The 25,228-nt window shown below is 39.6% G+C and overlaps 4 protein-coding genes across 7 annotated transcripts; 3 read left to right on the top strand and 1 right to left on the bottom strand.

The window, feature by feature from the left end:
* Positions 1-1,850: 1,850 nt before the first annotated feature.
* LOC112196755 (WD repeat-containing protein RUP2) lies at positions 1,851-3,620 on the bottom strand. Its single transcript, XM_024337177.2, has one exon. The coding sequence runs from the start codon at positions 3,534-3,536 to the stop codon at positions 2,253-2,255; it is 1,284 nt and encodes a 427-aa protein (XP_024192945.1). The 5' UTR covers positions 3,537-3,620; the 3' UTR covers positions 1,851-2,252.
* A 5,382-nt stretch (positions 3,621-9,002) lies between these two features.
* Positions 9,003-15,276, top strand: LOC112176623 (DNA mismatch repair protein MSH3). 2 transcript variants are annotated; one of them, XM_024314679.2, is made up of 13 exons: positions 9,003-10,281; positions 10,473-10,664; positions 10,876-11,040; positions 11,519-11,617; positions 11,708-11,959; positions 12,163-12,417; positions 12,519-12,650; positions 12,753-13,013; positions 13,116-13,187; positions 13,576-13,725; positions 14,084-14,557; positions 14,643-14,965; positions 15,083-15,276. In XM_024314679.2, the coding sequence occupies exons 1-13, from the start codon at positions 9,115-9,117 to the stop codon at positions 15,084-15,086; spliced, it is 3,546 nt and encodes a 1,181-aa protein (XP_024170447.2). In that variant the 5' UTR covers positions 9,003-9,114; the 3' UTR covers positions 15,087-15,276. The 2 variants fall into 2 exon arrangements, with proteins under 2 accessions (XP_024170447.2, XP_024170512.2); XM_024314744.2 differs by lacking the exon at positions 11,519-11,617.
* An 818-nt stretch (positions 15,277-16,094) lies between these two features.
* LOC112176511 (F-box/LRR-repeat protein At3g48880) lies at positions 16,095-18,303 on the top strand. 3 transcript variants are annotated; one of them, XM_024314505.2, is made up of 3 exons: positions 16,095-16,250; positions 16,785-17,192; positions 17,450-18,303. In XM_024314505.2, the coding sequence occupies exons 1-3, from the start codon at positions 16,213-16,215 to the stop codon at positions 18,006-18,008; spliced, it is 1,005 nt and encodes a 334-aa protein (XP_024170273.1). In that variant the 5' UTR covers positions 16,095-16,212; the 3' UTR covers positions 18,009-18,303. The 3 variants fall into 3 exon arrangements, with proteins under 3 accessions (XP_024170273.1, XP_040368571.1, XP_024170340.1); XM_040512637.1 differs by having other exon boundaries at positions 16,121-16,363; XM_024314572.2 differs by having other exon boundaries at positions 16,122-16,355.
* Positions 18,304-22,055: 3,752 nt separating this feature from the next.
* On the top strand, positions 22,056-23,955 carry LOC112195091 (F-box/LRR-repeat protein At3g48880). Its single transcript, XM_024335453.2, has 2 exons — positions 22,056-22,506; positions 22,884-23,955. Exons 1-2 carry the CDS (start codon positions 22,124-22,126, stop codon positions 23,449-23,451), a joined length of 951 nt encoding a protein of 316 aa, XP_024191221.1. The 5' UTR covers positions 22,056-22,123; the 3' UTR covers positions 23,452-23,955.
* Positions 23,956-25,228: the final 1,273 nt, after the last annotated feature.

Below are 25,228 nucleotides of genomic sequence, written 5' to 3'. Positions count from 1 at the left end.
CATTAAGATCAAGTTATAAAGTTGATTACAATTAGACAGTCTTTCGGTCATTTCAAATATTTTTCATATGACATAACTGATCAAATCTCTTTCTCGATCATTTGAGCTAATGAGTCGCTTGATGTGTTCGTATAAGAACCTACCGACACTACATTAATTAGCTAGCCTAAATCTGTGTCCTAGACTATTCAGATTACAACAACGCGTACGCCGTACGGGAGTAAAGTTTACAAATTATACTTTATAGCTCTATCATATCGTTGCCACGCAGAGGGGAATCGAGGAAGTCAATCAAAAACAGTATGAAAGATAATCCACGCACCCTAATGTAATGCTGCAAACAACACAGGAAGTTCATGTACAGCTCTACCATATGCATGTTATATGCTTGGTTAGCTTATACATACCTGAAGAACTGTGACAGTACGTTGGTACAATCTAATGAAGAACAAGTCGTACACTAATACATATATGGCTTTCTGTATCGAACATGTATATTACAACAGATGAAGCAAAGATACATGAACAAAAGACAACACAAACCCGAACAGAGACGGTGAAAAGTACGATGATCAATAACACAGAAGTAGATGCACAAACATATTGACCGATGGGATTGCAGTGGCACCACATTCGTGCAACTACATATACCAAACATTCGACACCACCATGTGAGCATTTCCTACTTACTACTAACATACATAGACAACAACAACAACATGCCTATAGAAATCAATAACAAATTACTACGTACATGTGATTTTAGTAATGCCATGCAATTAACATATGCTTAGTCCACGTTTATGAACTATTGCTTCAAGAACATGTTAGAAAAAATTCCACAAATTGAATTAATCTAAACAAATTTTGTCATTACCGAAAAATGTTCAAAATCTAAGAGCACAATGAAGAAACAAAGATACAAGTACATATTTTGAGTGATTAAATAAGTTGCATGTCAAATTTGCAAATGTTTTTACATGTAGATCATCCACGACACTAATCTTTGCTATATTGTTTTGGTATGGTTAACAAGACTTTCTTTGTGTGAACTTAGAAATTCAAAAGAACTCAATATGGAAATATGGTGGCATCTCAACTATGCATATATGTGCCTATATATTTGTTCTTTTCTTTTGGCTAAAAATTGTTATCATTTGGTATGAAGATTCAGATAGATATGATCGCAATACAATCTTCCGGATCTATATAGTTATTGCTTTAGCGCTCATGAAAAGACAATAATCTCTTGCTTGTGCAACTAATTTGAAGAACTTGCAACGATGTATGTCATGCATATTCCAAGAAGATCATGATCAAACAAAATTTATTATAATCTTTCGGTTACGTTTCAAATATCTTCGATGAATAAAGAGCTTAAATCTAGCTTTTTTCATAATCATTTTAGTCAATGATTCTCTTGATGCTCGTGTAAGAACCTACCAACATTACATTAGCTAGCCTAAACCTATGTCCTGGACTATTCAAATTACAACCATGAGAGTAAAGTTTACAAATTATGTTGTGCATGCAGCTATATCATATGCCAAGAACACTGTGAAAAATATATTATGCACACATATGCATTGCTGCAAACAACATAGGAAATTCATGTACAGCTCCATCAAATGTTATTTTGGTTTAGGTTTGGTTAGCTTATGAATTAATCTTCAGCTTGCATACCTGAAGAACTGCAACAGTTAATTACTACAAGCCATACATTTATGGCTTTCTGCATCCAACATGTATTTATCACAACAAATGAAGCAAGAATACATGAACAAATTAAGACAAAACAAATCTGAACAGACAGCAAAAATTAAGAATAGATCTAGATGAACAAACGCATCTACGGATTGAATTGCAGCCATGTAGTGATTCAATTTCATGCAAGTACATATATATACCAAACGTTCGACACCACCATGTGAGCGTCTCCAACTTACTACTAACATACACACACGTCAAGAAGATGGCTACAGAAATCAATAACAAACTAATACATGTGATTTTAGTTATGCTATGCAATTAACATATGATCAGTCCACGTTTATGAAATATTGCTTCAAGAACAATTAATAGAAGAGAGTACGAACGAACAGTAAATAGAGCACACCCGCAGAGAGATTCTAGGTTAAAAGATATCTCATCAATTATTCCGAACAAAATGGTGTCTGTAAATTCTCTTGTATTTTTCGGCAAATATCGAAGTAATTAGGGAAAATGGGTTAGAATTAAGCCATTTTTATCGTCTAATCCGAAGCTAATGACTTTCTTCTACCCACAAAAAGCTGCAAAACCCCATCGGATCCACCCGCCATGAGGGTGCACTGTTCCTCACCGCCCATCTGCCGCCAGCACACACTGCTCACAAACCCACGGTCATCACAACCCTCGCTTCCCATTGGTCCAAACCCATGCACCCAAACAGGCTCACCCCACCTAACATCATACACAAATACCTGATTATTTTCCGACCCGCACCCGAGAAGCCCACCGTTTCTCCAAACCGACAACCCGACAAAGCTCCGATTGTTGGTGTGGCCCGAATACGTCCGAATTTCCCGCGCGTCATCCACGCTCCACATCTTCAGACACCCGTCTGTTCCCGCTGACACCATCGAACGGCCGTTAAGGAACCTGACGTACGTCACGGTCTTATCGTGGCCGTCAAAACTCAAAACCGGGCCCGCCATTCTCCTCACATCGTAGACGTAGGCTTTCCGGTCAGCGCATCCGACGGCCAGGAGCGGCCCACCGAAGGGATTGAACTCCACGCAACAGACCGGGTTACCCGATTCGGAAGGAGCCACTCTAGCCACACAGTCCCCGCCCTCGCACCGCGGGTCCCACATTTGAAGGGTCCCGTCGTCGGATCCGGACGCCCCGAGAACCGGATCCGAATCCGAGTAGTCGAGGCTCCAGACCCGGCGCCCGCCGTGCTCGTCGCGCTCGAAGATGGGGAGGTGGGACTCGAGATCGTACTCCGTGACGACGCCGTCGTAGTCCCCAGACCCGAGGACCCGGCCGCTCGACCCGGGCCGCCAGCGGAGGCTGCTGAGCTTGGCGGGGGTGCAAATGTAATAGTCGCATGCAGCAGCGTGGTCTAGCGAAACGACGTCGTCCTTAGGCTGTTCATGACTCGGCAGGAGAGACTTGACGCTGTAGATTCTAATCTTCCTGGCTATGCCTCCGGTGGCTAGAACAGTTTCCGATGGGTCGAACTCGATTACTCCGAGAGTGTTGGAGACGGCGCCGGTGGAGGTGGGGGAGGAGACGACCGTGGAGAGAGTGAAGTCCCATTCGAACCTGGACTTATGAAGATGATGATCATCGGCGGTGGGTTTGTTATCTTGAACTTGTTGTTGGTCTGGGTTTTGGGTTTGGTTCTGGTTTTGGAATGGTTGTGGGACTGGGAAATGGAATGGTGGGTTCATCGTCCAGTCATGGTTAAGGGGCGGTGGTGGTGGAGATGTTAAGTTTTGGAGGCATTGGGGGTGTTTCTGTACCAACCAAAGGCTCCCGTACCCTAGCATAGGACCTTCATATTATTCATGGAGGAAGTGGATAAAATACTTGCAAATTTCTATGCGTTCTTTACTCCATGTTTTGTTATCTGCTTCTTTTCTCATATATATTCGTGATGTCTCCCTAAATTACATCAATGCCCTTGGTGTCAAAGGACGTGTAAATATGTAACATGCTATAAGTTGAAGGAGTTCGAAAACTGATATGGTAGCGGTGGTGGAGGAGTCTTATGTTGTTTGTTATAGATTTTGAAACTCAAAAATTCTCCTTCAACTTCATCTTCCCAGTATTGCCAATACTATTGCATAAGACAAATCTCGAGTACTGAACTCCTTAGATAAGTGAATATCTTAACAATTTGCAGGTGTTTACGAAGTTTGATTGATCACAGTAAGTATATCGGTCAACTCAATGTAGCTAAATTTGAAAGACTTAGGCGAAATTTGCTTGTTTATTAGCTTATACATCATACAATTTTTTTGAAGTTATTTAGTGCAACTTGAAGTATAAATGGTTTTAAATCATCACTCAAGATAATAGAGTTTTGTCAAAATTTTAATTATTTAGTGGAAACTTCTCATTACAAGAACCTTCCATCGATGAGGTAATAATCATTCTATGCTATCACGTGTAATTTCTACAAATTTGATCAAAATAACTAGGGCTGGCCTCGGGTCGGTTCTGCAGTTTCCAGTACTCAACCCGGAACCGAAACCGACTATGGCTTATCGGTTCGGATTTGCTGTTTTTGGGATCAAGAACCGAGGTAGAACCGAACCGACTATGTTCGGGTCGGTTTTCGGTTCCTAGTTCGGTTCTTCAGTTCTACGGTTCCTCGGTTTTCGGTTCCTAGTTCGGTTCTTCGGTTCTACGGTTCCTCGGGTCCTAGTTCGGTTCCTCGGTTCCTATGTTAACCAAACTGTCAGTTTGGCATGAAATACCACTTTCCAGCCATTTTTAGTTTCATGTTTCCTGTTTTCCAGACACACACTCAACATTGCACAATACCACAATCTATTCACTCATTCATGCTCAACATTATCTACATATATAACAATCATCAATTCAACATCATAATTGCAAATCAGCAATTTCCAACAATTCTCAAACTATCAAAGCAAAACTGTAGAACAATGCAAAGCTGCAAGTATGCAACAATATACAATTATACATATTCCAGCAAACTGCAACAAATAAAAATAAGCAATAGATTGTCCATAGTCCATCCAGAACAATGCAGCTGCATCAATTTGCAGTAAACTAAAATGAATTGAAAGTCTCCAACGGAAACAAATAACTTGAATTAAAATAGTTCATCAACATTTCATCAAAGTGCACAACTTCAAACAAATTTCCAGCATGGCTTCCTCAATGCAACAAGGCTTCCATCAATATTAAATCTGCATGCAGAATTTGAAGCTGCAATCAATGATATTAGGACAGTTAAAAAAAAATTGAACTTCAAATGAAGCAAAAATGTTCAGACCTTTGTGCAGCCTTGATTGTTGAGTGAATTGGATCATTTTTTCTGCTTTTTCTTCTTGGTTGTAGGGGCTGAAGCTGAAAATTCAGAACTGTAGGTGGATGATGAAACATTACTGTATAGTCTCTCGATATCTCTCACATTCTGGATATTCTATTCTAGTGGAAATCATAACTATATATAGTCCAAGTTTTTCACCCTAAACTATTCAAAAGTTTGAAGCTTTTATAAGGCCCAATTTTTTCACTCTCTTCCTTTTCACTGAGTCTTGCATCATTATCATTGATCATGATTATTCTTGAATAAACATATGCTTAGATCTTGCAAGAAACAGATACAATATCAATCCACCAACACTTGAAATCACAATAGAATAGGATGCGAAACACAAACGCAAACGCAAATTTCACAAAAATGAAGCTATAATATGTCAATTTTGCATATTACCTAAATGGCTAAATCTTTCTTTGCTTGTTCAGTTTTTCCCTGCTCCTGCAACGGTGCAACCATATGTATCGCTCATGAGCCTTTTGTTTTTCAATCTCCTCCCTGCAAACAGATAGACATGAAGCCACATTCAGTTACCCCTGAATCACAAGAACTAAACACAAATTAAAGTAGCAGAATTAACTCTAGGGCATCAAATCTCAACAATCAACATGGATCTGCAACTACTGTCAACTTGACGTGTGCGTAACTGCTGCATATGCATGAATTGATCTGCAACTGCTGGTATTCGAGGAAACTCATGCATTTATTATGTAATTCAATCCACCAACCCATCACAGTTAGATTATGACAGTGAAAATAATTGAGTCATCTCAACTTTCTTAACAATTAATGACAAACTCACATGAACTGAGCCTTTAAAACTCACCATTAATAGTTTGAGCTAAGAATGATATGCATGTCAAACTCCAAACTTCATTCATGAGAGAACTCAAAACTTAGACTAATTTTTCCAATGTCCCTTTTTATACTATTTTTTTCTTTAGTTTGAGTGAAATACTGAAGGAAACAAAGTGCAGTAATAATCAGAAATGGGTTCAACATATGAGCTTCGATCCTACATATACCTTAATATAAAGTAATACCCCATCAGTCCATTATGCATCCAACACAGAGGCGACTTGAGGATTCATAATAACTCAGTAAGTAATTAATTACTAATTAGAAACCCTAGGTCCTTGCCCTTAGCCTTGTTCCACCATTCCCATTTTTTATAAACATCTCAAACAAGAAAACCAGCAGTTATGCACACGGGAAATTGCAGAGTGATGAGAGTATAGCGAGAAAAATGAAAGGATTGAAGCTTACATTGACCAAATCGCAGACGGATCTGCATCAACCAAGTCCCAGGCAGAGCTGTATCAACCAAATCGCAGATGGCCAACACAAATCGAAGACGAGATGTTTCTGGGTTCGTCTCGCCTGCAACGGTTCGTCTCGCTCGCTCGTTCTGGGTTCGTCTCGCTCTCTCGTTCTGGGTTCGTCGTCTCGCTCGCTCGTCTGGGTTCGTCTCGCTCTCTCGTTCTGGGTTCGTCGTCTCGCTCGCTCGTCTGGGTTCGTCGCTAACGTCTGGGCTGAGCGCCTGAGAGAGTGGAGACTGAGAGAATGAGAGAGTGATCTAGGATGGAGACTGACTGACTGAGAGAGTGAGAGACTGAGAGAGTCTCTGAATCTGATCGAATGAGAGACTGAGAGTTTGAGGGAAGAGATAATTTAGGGTTTTGATCGAATGGATAGGAGATTATGAGATAAAATGGAAGGTTCTGATCGCATTTGGAAGACCTGATCACATGAGAAAGGGTCTATTTTACAGAAATAAGCTTGGCCTTATTATCCAATTATACAATGACATGTGTATTTCGGTTCCAAAGAGGTTTTAAAACCAAGCACCGGAACCGAACCGAATATACAACTCCAAGAACCGAACCGAGAAAAATGCAAACACACATGCCGTAGAACCGAACCGAACCGACACTTTCGGTGCGGTTCGGTGCGGTTCCTTCGGTTTTACGGTTCCAAATCCCAGCCCTAAAAATAACACTGATGGGTTGTTAATCCTCAAGCATATTGCCAAATTAAGCATTCTCTAATAGTATAATTCCTTGAAAATTCTGTGTTTCTCTAGCAAAATCTTCTCATTGCATCAAAGAATCAACCTTTAACTATTGCATAAGATGATCAGTGTGTCATGGGCTTTTATGGTATTCCATCACCAATTTCGTAAAATACAGTTCATAGTTTCATACCATATACAGATACTGCATGCGAAATAAGTATATATAAACCTAGGAAGGGAAAGATGGGATGTGCATATTTATTATTTGGTACACTAATAATAAAAACTGCAGTAAAGAGCTAGTGGAGAAGGAGGCACAAGAGAAGTAGACGCAGCGTTGGTTGGATTTCTGCCTCATTTTGGTCATGGAAGATGGTGTGGCCACAGCCTGTGCTGTCCCCTTATGCATTACGTGGTTTCAGCAAAACCTTTTATCGTCCACCTCATAAATATATGCATTCACTTACTTCCTTGCTCATATTCCCAACCTAATTCAAACAAACATGAGATCTGGCCTCTGATTTGAATACCAAAATAATATGATCTGCCAATGCTTATCTCACACAACTCCAAAGAGGACCAGGAGCCCACCACTCCTCCCTTATTAGAACTTTTATAAAAGCAATCAAAAAGTACACGTAGGGGGGAACTAGATCGAAACCTCCCCCAAAAGAGGTAGACAAGCCCCACTCAATGCAAAGTAAGAAAGGTAAAACAAGGAGGAAAATCCGCCTAAAAAAAGAAAAACAAGGAGGAAAACAAACCAAATGTACTGTAAAATAACAAACCAAAAAGGTACAAACTCATGTAACCAAAAAAAAAAAAAAAGGAACAAACTCAGACCAAGAGAAATGATAATTGATTCTAGAAGCCAACTCCCTACCATACTCCGCCGAAAGAGTAGGCAAGATTCTCCTCCAAACTACACCATCATTCAAAGCACCGTCGTAAGCAAGTCTATAAGGCTATAAGCCAAAGCATTTTTCTTCCCTAATTAAGGCTCGTAATATGGACATAAAATGGAGAATCAGCTTTAATTTTGTGTATTTTTCAGCATCATGGTTTAACACGTTTAAAAACTTTGAAGATAAAATCTACATCGGAATACCCTAAACACGTTCAAAAAATGAAGGCTAGCTAGTACCGGAAACTTCATTTACTACTTTAAGTAGAAAAATTTGGTATTTACAGTTGGAAAATGATGGCTCAAAGATGTACAGCCTGCAGAAGGCAGCTTTTTTCTGATCTTGGATTCAATACGTTTACAGATTATTCCTTAAACTGAACAGTGTTTAAATTCACAGTCAGTAGAGTGTTGTTTTAATTAAGTTCCTTCCAAACTAGCTAATAGTGACAACATCAGGGTTAGTTTGAAAAAATGGACCATAATATGTAACGGATAGAAAGAAACAGCTACAGCTACAGATTCTTATCTATCCAGTACTTTATCTTCTACCTGATCCATATGCAGAAACTATTAATTAAGCTCACTATGCGTATGGGGAAGGATCAATGAACAAGTCATTTTCTACTTGAAAGTGGATATCAGTTTCAATCATTGTCCTTTGGGCTTTCTAGTTTTAGCCCAAGCCCATAAACAAAATCAATGAAGCACAATTCTTCGATCTTTCCAAATTAAGGGGATGTAAGGATAATGTCTTTGTTAAGATGATGATGATGTTGAGTGACTAAGGACCTATAAATAAATCACGTTAAGGTATTCGTTAAATCAAAGAAATTAGAACAAGAATAATTAGATGAGTAAAGTAAACTACTGTATATACTTCTCTATTACTTTATACATATACAAAAATATTCTTGTGTTGTACAACATAACATGTTATGATTAATTAGTAACTTCAAATCATTCATGTCACTTTTTCAAAATTATGATTGAAATCGATAATATCATATTTAAGCATCCTGTCTAATGAGACTAACTTTATGGCAGACAGATACACATCATTTCATCATAACAATTTGACTAGTAGGGAACATATGGTCTTCAAGCTGTTAACTTCGACTTCTTAAGTTCTGTATGCGTGTGGTAGAAATATTGAGCCCTAAAAAATGCATTTTGAATTTCATAGTTAGTACACATACGACATGTCGCTTTTCCAATCCAACACGACATTGCGACCTGAACCGAGCGCGCCAAATCAACAAAACCGTCCCTCCTTCTTCATCACTCTCTTCACTCCCCAAACCCCCAAAAACCATCGCTGCAAATTCCCCAATGGGAAAGCAAAAGCAGCAAGTATTATCGCGCTTCTTCGCGCCCAAGTCCAAACCCCAAAACCCTCCATCCTCTTCTTCTTCTTCTGCCCCACCCTTAAACCCTAACAACCCACCAACGCCACCGCCCAAAATCACAGCCACCGTCACCTACTCACCCTCCAAGCGCCTCCTCTCCTCCCAACTCACCTCTTCCCCAAAACCCACCAAACTCCCCAAGCTCTCTCCCCACACCCACAACCCTATACCCCCCACACCCACACCCAATCCCTCCCTCCACCAGAGATTCCTCCAGAAGCTCCTAGAACCCTCCACCAACATCCCCCAGCCTTCTTCCACCCCCAATCCCTCAAACCCTAATCTGACACCTTTGGAGCGGCAGGTCGTCGACCTGAAAAAGAGGTACTCTGACGTGCTTCTCATGGTGGAAGTCGGTTACAGGTACCGGTTTTTCGGAGAAGATGCGGAAATCGCGGCGAGAATTTTGGGGATTTATGCACACATGGATCATAGTTTCTTGACGGCGAGTGTGCCCACTTTCCGGCTGAATGTCCACGTCAGGAGGCTGGTGAGTGCTGGGTATAAGGTGGGGGTGGTGAAGCAGACCGAGACGGCGGCGATCAAGGCCCATGGGGCGAACCGGGGCGGCCCGTTTGGGAGGGGGTTGTCGGCATTGTACACGAAGGCGACGCTGGAGGCGGCGGAGGATGTGGGGGGAGGGGAGGAGGGGTGTGGTGGGGAGAGTAGTTACTTGGCTTGTGTGGTGGATGAGAGTGGGAATGTGGGTTGTGGAGGTGATGGGGGGATGGAAGTTAGGATTGGGATTGTTGCCGTGGAGATTTCGACTGGGGATGTTGTGTATGGAGAGTTTAGTGATAATTTTATGAGGAGTGGGCTTGAGGCTTTTGTGGTGAGCTTGTCTCCTGCTGAGTTGCTTCTTGGGGATCCTCTTTCGAAACAAACCGAGAAGGTATATAGTCTTTTGCCGTAGAAATGTTAACTTGCAACTAAATCTCTGTTACTTTGTTAGTCTGTAATGATGGAACTTGGAACCGTACTGATTATAGGCAAGTTAGGGAGATGTATGGCTATCCAAGCTTGCATTCTCTCTTTATTGCATTACAGAGTTTGACTGATGGGTTTGTGATTATTTTCATATAGATGTTACTTGCTTTTGCTGGACCTGCTTCAAATGTCCGCGTGGAGCGTGTCTCGCGGGATTGCGTCAAAGACGGTGGTGCTCTGGCTGAAGTAATGTCTTTATATGAAAACATGGATGAAGATAATTTAGGCGATCAAACAAGGATAAATTCAGAGGTTATAGAAAAGGGTAATCATCACATGGGAATTGAGGTATTCTATTTTTTGATATATTATGTGATTTAGAACCTTTTGTTTGTTTCTTTGCCATTCATTTTACCATTAGGCAGTAGGTTCCCATTCATGTTATGCTAGTATCTTGCATTATTCGACTATAAGGTCCATACACCACACCTGTGGAACGTATTTCTTGTTATTGCACTTCTTGTCCTCAACTCTTATGTTTTTTCCCTCTGTTTTTAAGGGAATCATGAAGTTGCCAAATTTGGCAGTCCAAGCACTGGCCCTAACTATTCGTCATCTGAAGCAATTTGGTTTAGAAAGGATCCTTCACCTGGGAGCTTCTTTCAGGCCATTCTCAAGCAACATGGAAATGACTCTCTCAGCCAATGCACTTCAACAACTAGAGGTATCTTTAGTATTTTCAATAATCAATATTTTGAGATTTCAAAATACCAACTGATATATGTACAGTTGTACAAACCTGATATATTAGGATGACAGCCAGTTGTCCACTTTCGCAACGAGTCATGGAATTTACTTATACTAATTGCAATAGGCTCCAACGCACATGGATCTGTTGGCAGTCATAAATCCGTGTCATCTATTCAATTATTTTCAGTAGTCAATGTGTTAAAGTTGAATTTATTGATCAATATTTGTGAAAAGAATGTAATACAAACTATTTCAGAGAACTATTACATGTTGCTACTTGGTTGGCAGAGTCAGAAACTTTCCAAATTTGGAGCCTTGTCTTGTTTGTCGTAATGTAATTGCCATGATATAGAAATGATGCTTTTCCTATATTCTGAAAGCTGCAATAGTTTTTCCTCTTCTTAAATTTCTTTTTCATACCTTATTTTGACATTAGGGAAACATGCCCATAGGTATTGAAGAACAGCAATGATGGGTCTGAGTCTGGCTCCTTGCTGCAGTGTATGAATCATACTCTTACCATATATGGTTCAAGGCTTCTTAGACACTGGGTATGGTGGTCATGCAAATTGTTTATTGTTTCTATTTAGATTTTAGTTTTTCATTTATTCAGTAGTTGATAGTTCTGTTGCATGGTACAGGTAACTCACCCTTTATGTGATAGAAACATGATTTCTGCTCGTCTTGATGCTGTTTCTGAGATTGCAGAATCCATGGGGTCATCTAAAGCTTGTCAGATTATTAAAGGGGGAGATGCAGATGATTGTCACGTAACAATCTTGAAACCAGAGTTCAATTATATACTTTCTTCAGTTCTTACAACTCTGGGAAGGTTACCTGATATTCAGCGTGGGATAACAAGGATCTTTCATCGGACTGCCACTCCATCTGAGGTGATGCAGGGGTTCTTCTCTATCCTGCCATTCTGTTTGTAAATCATCAATTTGATGTCTTCTGGTTTAATTGACCTTGTCATATATAATAATTAATTAATTATAGTATATATATAATGAATACATGAATCATATAATAAATAAGCTAGTGATATAGTTCTCTTCGCCTAGCTGGTTCAGTTTTCAATAATGGGATTGTACAGTTCATTGCAGTTATTCAAGCTATTTTGCATGCCGGAAAACAACTTCAGCAACTTCAAATTGAAGAGGAGGGAAGCGAAAATTTTTTGGGAGGAAAGACTGTGTGCTCTGAGCTGTTGAGGAAGTTGATATTGACTGCTTCATCATCCAGTATAATTGGAAATGCTGCAAAACTATTGTCTACACTTAACAAAGAAGCAGCTGACCAACAGGATCTACAGAACCTAATCACCATTTCTGATGGCCAATTTCCTGAGGTTTGTACTAGGAGTTTAACACTCTGATTGTCACATCTATCTTTGGCTAATATATGCTAAAAATTCATTTTTCTTAGACTCTGTCATGTTTATCTGTTTAGGTTGCTAAAGCAAGAAAGGAGGTTCAATTGGCAAATGAGAAATTGAATTCTCTCATTGGGTTATACCGCAAACAGCTTGGAATGCGTAAGTTGGAATTCATGAGTGTGTCCGGGACAACACACTTGATAGAGGTAGTTAGTTGAACTCCATTCTGAGAATATTTATACATATGAACACTCAATGTGCAAGTTGGATCTGTTAACATATCTAATATAAAATGATATTGCCTGCAGTTGGCTGTAGATGTAAAGGTGCCTTCAACTTGGGTTAAGATTAATAGCACCAAAAAAACAGTCCGGTATCACCCACCTGATGTCTTGACTGCTTTAGATCATCTAGCCCTTGCAAAAGAGGAACTCACTGTTGCCTGTCGTGCTGCTTGGGATAGCTTTCTAAGTGGATTCAGTAAATATTATGCCGAGTATCAAGCTGCTATTCAGGCACTAGCCAGTTTAGATTGTCTACATTCACTTGCTGTGCTTTCAAGAAATAAGGTATAGTACCATCTGCTGCATATTTAATTGAAATGCATGCTTCATTCTGCAACTTACTTTGATGTTCAATAATTATAATCGTGTAAAATTTATCTTTTGCAGAACTATGTGCGTCCAGTGTTCGTATATGATGATGAACCTGTTCAGATACATATCTGTTCTGGACGTCACCCGGTACTGATACCTGTATAATGCTCATTTGGTTTAAGAACATAGCTAGCTATTACAATTGCTTTTAAGTGTCATTATTGGTTACTTCACAAATTGCATTTTGAGCAATTACATCTATTATATGATACAAAATGTAATCTTAGTACTTCGATTGACATTGAGAAACAATGGGTTTCAACCTAGAGACTATTGCAATTCAAGTTTGTTCTGCTGATTTTAGCCAAGACAGTTGATTTCTGAAGAAATTATTAAAATTGAAGAGTTAGGTGTAAAAATGTTGCATATATCAAATATTATAACTCAAAACCGTCCTTTGTAGCTGTACTAAGATATGAATATATTGCATCGTCATTGTGGTCTTCTCTTTGATAGTTGCAATTCTTGTGACCAGGTTTTAGAGACGACATTACAGGACAACTTTGTTCCAAATGACACAGATTTACATACTGACAGAGAGTATTGTCAGATAATTACTGGGCCCAACATGGGTGGAAAGAGTTGTTACATTCGTCAAGTTGCTCTCATTGCTATTATGGCACAGGTAAGACTAGGAGCTCCACCAATGTACCTTTCTATGTTTTGGTGATACAAGGGGATTGGTTGAGGCTACTACATTCACTTGCATGCTACTAGTGAATATTTGTATGTTGTTAATTGATATGCTGGGAGGCATTTATAGCTTAATAGAAACATAAATAACGGGAACTAGCTGGTCCTCTTCTTCTTTGTATGTATATGCATCTCTTCTGCATAATGCTCTCCAAAGGGTACTCCAGTTATAATTGTCTGAAGCTAGACATATTGATCAAGTATTTCCTTTTCTTTTTTTCCTCTCGTTTCTGCTTATCTTTTAATGGAATGAATATCTAATTGTTGTGAGTGTGTTCTGATTCTTTCAGGTTGGCTCGTTTGTACCAGCATCATTGGCAAAACTGCATGTGTTGGATGGCATCTACACTCGAATGGGTGCTTCTGACAGTATCCAACAAGGGAGAAGCACCTTTCTTGAAGAACTAAGCGAGGCATCACACATACTCCACAATTGCACAGCACGCTCACTGGTTATCATTGATGAGCTTGGGAGAGGCACCAGCACACACGATGGTGTGGCTATTGCTTACGCTACATTACATCATTTGCTACAGCAGAAAAGATGCATGGTCCTCTTTGTCACGCACTATCCAAAAATTGCTTCTATCAGAACTGAATTCCCAGGCTCAGTGGGGGCTTACCATGTTTCTTACCTGACTTCAGAACGGGATAGAGGTACAGTGGACATGACATCTGAAAATGAAGATGTCACATACTTGTATAAACTTGTGCCTGGTGTTTCAGAGAGGAGTTTTGGATTCAAGGTTGCAGAGCTTGCTCAGGTATCTATCTCTCTCTTTCTCTGTCCCATCATGGATACTATATCACTTGATTGTGTTTTTAAGTTGGGCACTCTTTGTTGTTCAGCTACCTTCCTCTTGCATCAGACGAGCCACTTTCATGGCTGATAGGTTGGAGGCAGTAGTAAGAAGCCGAGAGAGAAATAGATATGGCAACAAGAGGTTGTTAAAATCACTGACAATAGATCAAAAAGAAGAAGTGCAAGAGGAAATGCTGGGATCTCCCACCAACGTTTGTGGACGGGAGAATCAGGTTAAAGAGGATAAAATTGGTGGTGAATACAAGGAATTCTTTCTAAATCTGAAAACTGCAATATCTAGTGATGACCTTACAAAAAGCATTCAGTATTTGAACCATGCAAGAAGCATTGCACAAGAATTAGTAAGCAGGTAAATATGAACGTTTTTAGTTCTGATTGATTTTGCTACATTACCATGGTAGTTTATCCGGCACTGCATTATAAACTGAAAATATGTAAAATTTACATATTGTCATGTATTTCCCAGGTAAATAGTCATTCCTAATACGGCAACATGGAGGCGGATTTAGAACGTTGAATTTCATCAGTTTCTCAAGCTCTCCATTGCCATTTTTGTAAATTATGAATCAACAAAATGATACGGTTTTACCAACCAATCATCACCATATCTATTTTTCCTAGTCATTTTAATCCAGCTTTTTAAAAGCAGTTTTTCTTTCCCATTATCGAATTTGTTTCCTATAGTTAAAATTAGCCATTTTTGGTTTGCATACCGATTATCACCAATTACTTAATCGATACAAGACTCTCATATTGATGACCGAATTCAACACATTATTCAGTGCAGTGATGTATATATACACCAACAAGAAATGGACGGTTAAATAACATCAAATATATATTTTTAGTTATTAAGAGAAAAATTGTTTATAAATATCAACAGTTCGGACGGTTGAATAACATCAAATATATTTTTTTAGTTATTAAGAGAAAAATTGTTTATAAATATCAACAATTCATATCTTCTGAAAAAAGCACCGCCAGTGCATAAAAATTTTTTCCACGTTAACAACCATATTTGCTTCTCGAAATACATACGTGATACGCGCGTTGTAGTTTAACATGGTTAGACCCAACTGCTACCGTTTAGTAGTTAGTTGTTATCAAAGTTAGATGAACCTGGTCTGCCACGTCATCCAGAAAAAAGTACCAGACTTTCGATGATGATTCGATTGCAGTCAAAAACACCAGACTGGCAGGCAGGTCGTTTTGGGATATTTATTTACGGACCAAAAATAGTAAAAGCTAGCAGCTAGCTAGGTCCGTTTAGAGAGCGACTATCACGTGATAGGAGCACGTGACAGTCCAACAAGATTTTGTTGAGGTAGCTACGAAAGCAGAAACAGTCTGCCTCAGAGGCTCTTTCTAGAAAACCCAGGCCCTTTTCCGTCATTTCAACCGCCACAGCGGAGGCAGAATCCGCTTTCTTCTCTTCTCTTTCACTTTTAGTAACCGAAAAAAAAAAAAACGAAGAAGAATATGACGACCCCCCCCCATATAATATATTATATTTGTTACATTATTTGAGTTTGCAAGGCTGAAACTCTCAACAACCACCAACACCACCACCACCACCACTACCACCCCAAGCAGCAGATGACTGATAAACCCTCCTCCAGAACCCGAACCGAAAAGTAATCCCTCTCTCTCTCTCTCTAAATTCTTCATTAACTACTTTCTCTCTCTCTAATTCTTCATTACCTGCTCTCTTCTTTGTTTCTGTGAATCGCGGCTTCGAGGCTAGTAGGTAGATCTGATTGTCATGATTTTCCGCTTGAATTCTTGAGAAAATTGGATCGTATTGACTTTGAATTGTTCGTGTTCTGAATTGGATTCGGAATTTTCGAGATCTAGCAGTGTTTGGAAACTTGATCTCTTTGCGCAGTTTTTTGGTTTCTAGGCGATTGTTGTTTGTAGGAGCTAGAATTTTGGATAATGCGTGGAATCTGTGATTTTTTTTTTTGTTTAAAGCAGAGACTGTTGTTTAATCTTTAGTTTGATTGAATTAACCTGGTCTCTGTTTGCGGATTGAAGGATTTGGTAGCTGAGCTACCTGCCAAATCATTGTTGCTAAGAACAATCGTAATATTGTATGAGTTAATTGAGTGTTAAAGTAGTGGCTTGTGTTGGCGATTTATGATTGATGACTGTTATTTTTGTTTGTGTAGGCATTGCGATGGAGTAAGGTTGTCCGGGCAAGTTTGGAGATCTGGTGAAATGGAAGACTGTGTCTCTGCTGTGAGGAGATGGGAGGACTTGGAGACGGATATTTTGGTCAAGATTTTTCAGTCGTTTGATGTGTTTGAGTTAACTTCCGGAATAGCTCATGTTTGTAGTGGGTGGCGTTTGGCGTGCTGTGATCCTCTGCTGTGGAAGACGTTGGATTTGTCGATGATGAAATCTAATTTCATCAAAATCCCGTCGGAGCCTTATGTATATGTGGATGACCCGTCCGATAAGCTCTTGTCTCGTTTGTTGAAGATTTCCATGAGTCTCAGCAGGGGAAACATCACGACCTTGATTTTTCATTTCAACTTATATGTGAGCGATGATCAGTTGACTTATACTGCTGAAAGGTAACTAATGTCTTTCACCTGACCTCCCTTTTGATATATCCTCCACTCTTTTTGGCATTTCATTTCTATCTTATATATGTTTAGTTTGGAAATCTGCATTTGGTCAGCATATGACATCCGCTGAATTAGGGTCTGGTTTACGTGGTGCAAGTATTCACTTGTCAATAGCTATTGATCGACTTGTAATGGTTCTCTAGACATGTCAAAGTTAATCTGAGATGTTGCATTAAAATGTGAGTTATTTCCTTTAATTGCAGGTGCCCAAAGCTGAAACGACTAGTTTTACCAGGTTGGAACAGAATAAAAAAGACAGGAATCTGCAAGGCCATTTCCTGCTGGAAGGATCTTGAATCCTTGACAATGCCTAGCATAGCGAATCCCCCATACTTCATAGAAGAGATTGCCAAGAACTGCAGGAACTTCAGAGAACTAAAGATCATGGGTCCTTGTGATATCTTTTTTGCTTCAACCCTAGTTGCATATCTTCCTAAGCTGAAGGTTTTAAGCCTCCGGTGCTCAATGCTCCTAAGGGAGGCTCTCCTCATGATCTTGGAGGGCCTACCACAGCTAGAAGTTCTGAATATTTCGCATTGCCTTCTTTTCGACCTCTCTCCATCGCCTACATCTAAAAAAATTTTGAGAGAGATCGATCCTTTTATCCATGAGAAGGCCTCTCGACTACGCAGGTTTTTGACTTGCAGTCAAGACACCTGCGTGATGTGCCAAAGGACGAAAACCGACGAGGGGATCTTGAGGTGGTACAAGTATGAAGAAGGGCTATGGAAAGAAGACGAGGTGAGCTCCCTTGCTCATTGATTAGAGCATGAGAATGCAACTGTAATCTAGTTGTTTAGAAGCTATATATTGTGTAACCTTTGCCTTTCGTGATTGTGTTGCTGTATGACACAATAAAACTTTTACCTCTATTGACATATAAAATACCTGATGGAGAGCTGTATTACTGAATAATATCTGTGTTGGTATACTGTTGTATAATCTAAGCTCTCCTCTGTACCCAAAGATGTCCACAGTCTGATAATCAGGACCAGGAAGTATTGGAATCTTTCATAGAAATGTAGTGAAGACCTAAAATAACACTTATTCACAGTAAGCTTGAGACGTCAGTGCTTCTCCGTTGCTTCCGCTGCTTCATTTTAGTGCCGTTTGCAGTGCTTAGCGTTCGGTTCTCTGTGACCCTCGGCTTTGGAAGACACTCGATTTGTCAACCATGAAGTCCGATTTCATTCCAACTCCGAAGAAGCACTGTATCTGTTTTGAAGACTCGGTTGAATCTCAGCGGGGCTAACATAACAAGTTTGATTTTCCATCCCGAATTACATATTAGTGATGATTTGTTCGTCTATACGGCAAGAAGATATAACTCCTCAAACTCTCTGATTCAATTAGGGTTTAGATTACTTATTTCTCAAGATTCTTTAACTGAATTTGGATGAGACAATTATAAATTCTTTTAATTTTCATTGTCTGGTTTGTATCTATATAGAATTTAGAATGCATAAATATTTTTTTTTAAATACTAAAAATGAAAAAGGAAAAAACCTTGTTTTGGAAACTAATAAAGTAATAAGAAGAAATTTTTACAAAGAAATTTGAAATGACACCTATTTTGACGAAAATTGAAACATTTGCACAATCAATTCATTCATTTTTTTTCATAGAAAAATTCATAATTTTCAAGTTTAGAATGCTAAACAATGTAATGCATGTTTATAAATTATGAAATTTTTTTTATTTAATTTAAATTTCATTTTTTTTTTCCTTCTTCCAAACACACCGTCAAGTAAGTTTGATTATGAACCCCCCCCCCCCCCTAAAAAAAAAATTGCTCAATAGCATGATTTTTCATCCATAACTGTGGGACTATAACACATGTTTTTTCAACTAAAATCACATGTTTTTATTTTCTTACCAAAATGTGTCTGCTCTCAAAATTATAATTTTTAAACAATTCTAGAACTGACTGAACTCAAAAATCTTATTGAATTTCTTATAACGAAGATCGTGGCTTAGTATAACCTTTGTCCAAAAAAAGTCAGGTAACAGTCTAATATTTTCATCAAAAAATAGCATAAAAGAGGATGACTCATAATGCGGTCCAAATTTCATTTAGCAACAATCGAACCCGCATCGAAACCTGAACAACCAAAGCCATCAACATCGCTCTCCTTCTCCTCCTCCTCTTTCGGCTTCTTCAAGAGCTCAAAAAGCTTGTTTCAGAGCACGATGAGTAGAGATGAGAGGAAGAGGTGCGCTGTGGCATGCTTGATAATCATTGGCAGTGCGGCAGCCATTATTGAAGCCTCTTGATTGCTAATACTTTCCGATTTCATAGGCTTCATCAACCTCCACATCCAGCCCTAGGCGAGACCACCGGCGTTGATTTGACTGTCAGTGAAAGAGTGGAAGGGGTTTCTTGGGAAGAAGGAAGGTTTGTTTGAACTCCGGCCATGGATTCGCGATGTCATTGATTTCGGGAACCCAAAACTTTGCGATCTCACCGGTCAACCCTCTTATAACTCCGGGGATGAGCTCTTTTTGTATAGCTTCCACACACACACACACTCTCTCTCTCTCTCTATATATCTTCCCTCCCTCTGTTTTCTAGTGATCGAGGTATGTGTGACTCAATTCAAACCGACACTTATTTTGATGAAAATTGAACTGGAAGAATTTGGATAATAAAAAAAAATTAATTTTTTTTTCATAAAAAAATTCATAATTTCCAAGTTTAGAATAGCAAACAAATTAGAGATTATGAAATCTTCATTTTTATGTAAATTTTGCTTTGTTTTTCCTTCATCCAAACAAATTGTCAAGTAATTTTGATTGTGAACTCCCCAGAAAAAATAAAAATGCCCGATAACATGATTTTTCATCCGAAAATTGTTGACTATAACACACTGTTTTTCAGATAAAATTACACGTTTTTATTTCCGGTAAATTTATCCACCCTTAAAATTATAATTTTTAAATAATTTTAGAACTGACGGAACTCAAAAATCTAATCAGGTTCGTTATAACGGAGATCGTAAGCTATAACTTTTTGTCCAAAAAATGAGTATCCATTTTTACCCTATCGGCCTATTAGCTTCTTCCAAGGATAAGTTATTGCTTTTCCCTTCTCTTATAAAAACGGGAAATTCGTCCAAACAGTGTCTGAACTTTTCCAGACTATTAATTTTCATACCTATACTTTGAAAAATGTCATAATGGTACCTGAAGTTTTGGCCCCGACCTAATTTCCGTACCTAGCAACAGTAAAGTCGTCAACGGCGTTAAATTTTGAGGGGTAAATCTGGAACTTCAGGTATTCTCAAGGAAAAATCTTCTAAACAGTGTCTGAACTTTTCCAGACTATTAATTTTCATACCTATACTTTGAAAAATATCAAAATGGTACCTGACGATTTAAGCCCGACCCAATATTCATACCTAGGAACAGTAAAACGGTTGACTCCGTTGAACAATACCAGAAAAGTATGTCAATAACTACCGTTGGGTTCAAATATTGCCCCCCAGACCTCGAAGTCAAAGGTCTTCGTCTTACCTCAGTTGAGAGCCGCAGAACTCAGCTACCTACCTCAGTTTTCTATCAGGAGAAAAAATTGAACTCGGGTTCTTTACTCCTAACAGAAGCTCTGGTACTAGAAGATATGTTGGAATTCGCTATTACAGATCGAATCCACAATGTGAGGCGTCAACCACCCAATTATTCCCTCTCAGTGATGGCTTCGCCGGCAACGCGATCTTCTCCAGCATCTTCTCTGCTTCGATTTCAATCAAAAATCCCAAAACCCACAATCCAAAAAATCAAATTCAATTATTTGCAGCTGAAATCAATTTCAATTTTTCTTTTTTTGATGCGTTTGGGAGAAGACAACAGAGAAGAAGGAAAGAAAAGTCGGGTAGATGCATGTGGAAATTTTGGTAGCTATAACAGCAAAAATGGTTTGGTTTGCAAGTGTTTGCTCGGTTTTAAGCCTAGTTCACCAGATAATTGGAATCATGGAGATTATTCGAGTGGATGCACAAGGAAATTTCAATGCTTTAGGTTGGAATCCGACGAGTCTGATAGCAAAGGAATCTGAAATTTTGGTAATTCCACTTTGGGTCAAGTCTGGGTCCGATCTCTGTCGGAAATGGAATGGCGAAGCGATTCCGATCTCTGTCAAAACGGGATGTCGTAGTTTGGGCAATCTGCTAGACAGCCTTGACGCGGGACCCTAAGTCAGGTTCTGGGGTGTCGGAGGACGATTCCGAATTCAGGTCGTCGATGTAGATGAAGGTCGAGTTCCGATCAAGTATGGGTCTGAGCACGGCTGTTGGCGGTGGTCTGGCATCGTACGCCGATCTTCCTGAGTTCTTCTGGATACGGGTATATGAATATTTAGATCTAGGTATACCATGTTGATATTGGTATTTGAATCTCGTATTGGGCATGGTAGTTATTGGCATACTTTTCTGGTACTGTTCAACGGAGTCAACCGTTTTACTGTTCCTAGGTATGAATATTGGGTCGGGCTTAAATCGTCAGGTACCATTTTGATATTTTTCAAAGTATAGGTATGAAAATTAATAGTCTGGAAAAGTTCAGACACTGTTTAGAAGATTTTCCCTTGAGAATACCTGAAGTTCCAGATTTACCCCTCAAAATTTAACGCCCTTGACGACTTTACTGTTGCTAGGTACAGAAATTAGGTCGGGGCCAAAACTTCAGGTACCATTATGACATTTTTCAAAGTATAGGTATGAAAATTAATAGTGTGGAAAAGTTCAGACACCGTTTGAACGAATTTCCCTATAAAAACCGGATTGACTTGGCAAAACTACATCATCCAGTTTCCATTCCCCAACCTCTCCAGTCTCCGCTTTCAGATCCCCCGCCTCAAAACCCCGTGTTCCTCCAAACCAATGGAAGACGGTGACTCCCTCGTAACCCTGAGAAGATGGGAAGATCTAAACACCGATATACTACGTAAGATTTTCGGGACTTTCGATTACATCACTGATGCGTCTGCAGCCATTGCTCAGGTTCGTTGCAGCGCCGTTTGTATTGCTTGGCGTTCGATTCTCTGCGATCCTCAGCTCTGGAGCACTCTCGATTTGTCGTGGTTGAAATCCAACTTCATCAAGATCCATCAGGAGCCGTACGTCTATGTTAATAGCCGGTCCGAAGAGCAATTGAGCCGGGTTTTGAAGGTGTCGTTGAGTCTTAGCAGAGGTAACATTACCACATTGGTTTTTAACCCGGAGTTGTATATCAGCGACGACCAGCTGACGTCTACTGCTGAAAGGTATGGCTGGCTTGTTGGGTTTTCGTGGGGTTTGTGTTTACTTGATCTTGCTTGGTTGTTTTGGTTTTTCGTTTCGGTGTTTCTGTGGAAATGTTAAGAGTGTAGTTGAAAAATATATAGTTAAGGATTTCGACATGGCAAAAATGTGTTAAAAAGAATTGAATACATGCTCGTTTGTTAGTTTGTTACAATTTTGGATCAATCGCAGCGTAATGATCGTCGATTTGAACATGTTAGGAGTGTTGGTGACTGATATTTGTATGTTCCGTTCACTATGAGTGTGGATACTTTACAAGTTTTTGAGCAATTTGAACATAGTGAATGTGTTGATGAGTTTTTGGTAGATGAGATGACAACTTAAGACTAATTGGTTGTAGGTGCCCGAATCTGAAACGACTAGTGATGCCAACCGGGGACAGAATAAAGAAGACTGGAATCTGCAAGGCAATTCAAAACTGGCAAGATCTCGAATCGCTGACAGTGCCGGGGATAATGTATCCCCCATATCTCATGGAGGTGATCTCCAAACACTGCGGTAAATTCAGGGAACTAAAGATCATGGGTCGTTTCGATGTCCGATTTGCTTCAACATTAGTTGGTACTGATCTTCCGAATCTCAAGGTCTTGAGCCTGCGGTGTTCGCAGCTGGTAAGGGAAGCTTTGATCACTATATTGGACGGCTTACCACAACTAGAAGTCCTCAATATAGCACACTGTGTGCTTCTGATTGAACCCCCGCGGCGTAATCAGCCTCTTCAAATTGTTGAAGAGCTTGATGAAGCTATTCTTAAGAAGGCTGCTCGGTTGCAGAGATTCATAACGTGCATGCAAGTAGGCCGGTGCATCATGTGCCGAAGGGCCAGAAACGATGGGGGGATTATGAAGTGGTATAAATATGAAGCAGGGCTCTGGAAACAAGATGAGGTGAGCTCTCTTGCTCTTTGATTCTATTCAAGTGTGTTATGCTTGTCTCTCCAAATTAAGTCCAAAGTGTTGAACCGTGATCTTTAATTTAGAGAAATTACAGTGCTAAGAGAAAGTTGGTGGAGATATATATCATCATGGTGATGAAGTGAATAAATTAGTAGGAACAGGCTATTTTTGCTTGTCAAAAGCCACAAAGTGAAGCAGAGATTATTAAGTATGACATTGAAATGATCGAAGCCACCGTCATTTTCCTCAACTAAACTGTGGGACTCCCAGCTCTTAGCAACTTTAGTGTGTGAATGGAGCTATTTGAAATCAATCACTCTATTGTACACTTGGATTGTTGGGCCACCAAATTGGATAGTTGGGAGGTAGAAGAGTGGAAGCTCTAGCTTATTGGTTTTCTTGGGGTTATGACTCTTTTCTTATGATCTATGCAAAAACTCTTGAAAGTTTTATGTAAATGGCGTTTGTGAACTATTGTGTGATATACCAAGAATCTTTCACCTGTTTCGTGTGTTATCACAAACCGTGCCAAATACCTTTCCCATATGATTTTTGCAGAATTATAGATGATAAAATTAAAAAGTTTGGAAAAATTTCTCCTGTATTTGGGCTCAACAAAAACCCAGAACCCTCAGAGAACTATATTCCTCAACAAAAATCCTACAAAGAAATTTCTAGTGCCTCCTTCCTTAGAGAGAAGGGTCTAAAATAACCACCTAGATGAAATTTCTACACTCATCTGCCTCCTTCTCACCACACTATATTCCCGGTAAGAGAAGGAATTCAATCCCAGCATTCCCAATCCTTAGAGAGAAGGGTCTAAACTGACCTAGAGCCGGGTCTCCCAATTGCTTTTGGAGAAGGGATTGGGGATACCCCAAATTATATAAAAATAACCTGCAATTGTCTCAATTGTGACTGCAGAATTATAAGATCGCTTAGCTTGAAGAGTAAATAGGCAAAAGAAAAAGAGAAGAACAATGGAATTAGACGGTGACTCCCATATAACTCTGAGAAGATGGGAAGGCCTGCCTAGTGACATACTGCAGACGATTCTAGTTGAGTCTGATTTTGATGACACCTCTGGTTTAACTTCTCTCATTTCTTGGCTCCATTGAGGTGCCGTTTGTAGTGCATGGCGTTCGATTCTCTCTGACCCCCAGCTTTGGAATACACTTGACTTGTCCACAATGAAATCTGATTTCATCTACATTCTTGTCGAGCCCTATATTTATGTTTCTGAAAAGTCGGATTCGATATTGAGTTGCTTTCTGAAGAGTGCATTAAGTCTTAGCAAGGGGAACATAATCACCTTGATCTTCCATCCCAACTTGTATCTGCCTAATAATCTCTTCAATTACACTGCTGAAAGGTCCCTGAAGCTGAAACGGCTGGTTATGCAGGCATGGAACAGATTAAATAGTGATGGAATCTGCAAGGCCATTGCTTGTTGGAAAGACCTTGAATCCCTCACAATAGAAGACACTGACAACAAAAGCTTCTCATACCTCATCCACCAGATTTCGAACAACTGCAAGAACTTCAAATAGCTGAGGTTGATGGTAGCTTCTGAATTTCAGATAGCTTCAATACTAGTTGCTCTTCCAAAACTGAGAGTTTTGAGCCTCCGATGCTCGAACGTCCTGCAGGAGCATTTGATCGCTATATTGGATAGTTTACATGATTTGGAAATTCTGAATATATCACATTGCCTTTTGATGGAAACTCTACCACCTCTACCAGATCGACCACCTAGAAGAAGGGTCCTTACACAAATTGATCCATTAAT

The sequence above is a fragment of the Rosa chinensis genome, chromosome 1 (assembly GCF_002994745.2).
Source record: "Rosa chinensis cultivar Old Blush chromosome 1, RchiOBHm-V2, whole genome shotgun sequence".
In the NCBI taxonomy this organism is placed as follows: domain Eukaryota; kingdom Viridiplantae; phylum Streptophyta; class Magnoliopsida; order Rosales; family Rosaceae; genus Rosa; species Rosa chinensis.
This window is presented reverse-complemented; position numbering and strand designations above follow the sequence as displayed.

Excerpts from the sequence above, each read along its gene's own strand:
- LOC112176623 (XM_024314679.2), top strand. The coding sequence starts at position 9,115 with ATGCGTGTGGTAGAAATATTGAGCCCTAAAAAATGCATTTTGAATTTC. Across the intron at positions 11,041-11,518 it reads ATGCACTTCAACAACTAGAG|GTATTGAAGAACAGCAATGA; the intron begins GTATCTTTAGTA and ends ACATGCCCATAG. Across the intron at positions 11,618-11,707 it reads CAAGGCTTCTTAGACACTGG|GTAACTCACCCTTTATGTGA; the intron begins GTATGGTGGTCA and ends TGCATGGTACAG.
- LOC112196755 (XM_024337177.2), bottom strand. The coding sequence starts at position 3,536 with ATGCTAGGGTACGGGAGCCTTTGGTTGGTACAGAAACACCCCCAATGC.
- LOC112195091 (XM_024335453.2), top strand. The coding sequence starts at position 22,124 with ATGGAAGACGGTGACTCCCTCGTAACCCTGAGAAGATGGGAAGATCTA. Across the intron at positions 22,507-22,883 it reads CTGACGTCTACTGCTGAAAG|GTGCCCGAATCTGAAACGAC; the intron begins GTATGGCTGGCT and ends AATTGGTTGTAG.
- LOC112176511 (XM_024314505.2), top strand. The coding sequence starts at position 16,213 with ATGACTGATAAACCCTCCTCCAGAACCCGAACCGAAAA. Across the intron at positions 16,251-16,784 it reads TCCAGAACCCGAACCGAAAA|GCATTGCGATGGAGTAAGGT; the intron begins GTAATCCCTCTC and ends TTGTTTGTGTAG. Across the intron at positions 17,193-17,449 it reads TTGACTTATACTGCTGAAAG|GTGCCCAAAGCTGAAACGAC; the intron begins GTAACTAATGTC and ends CTTTAATTGCAG.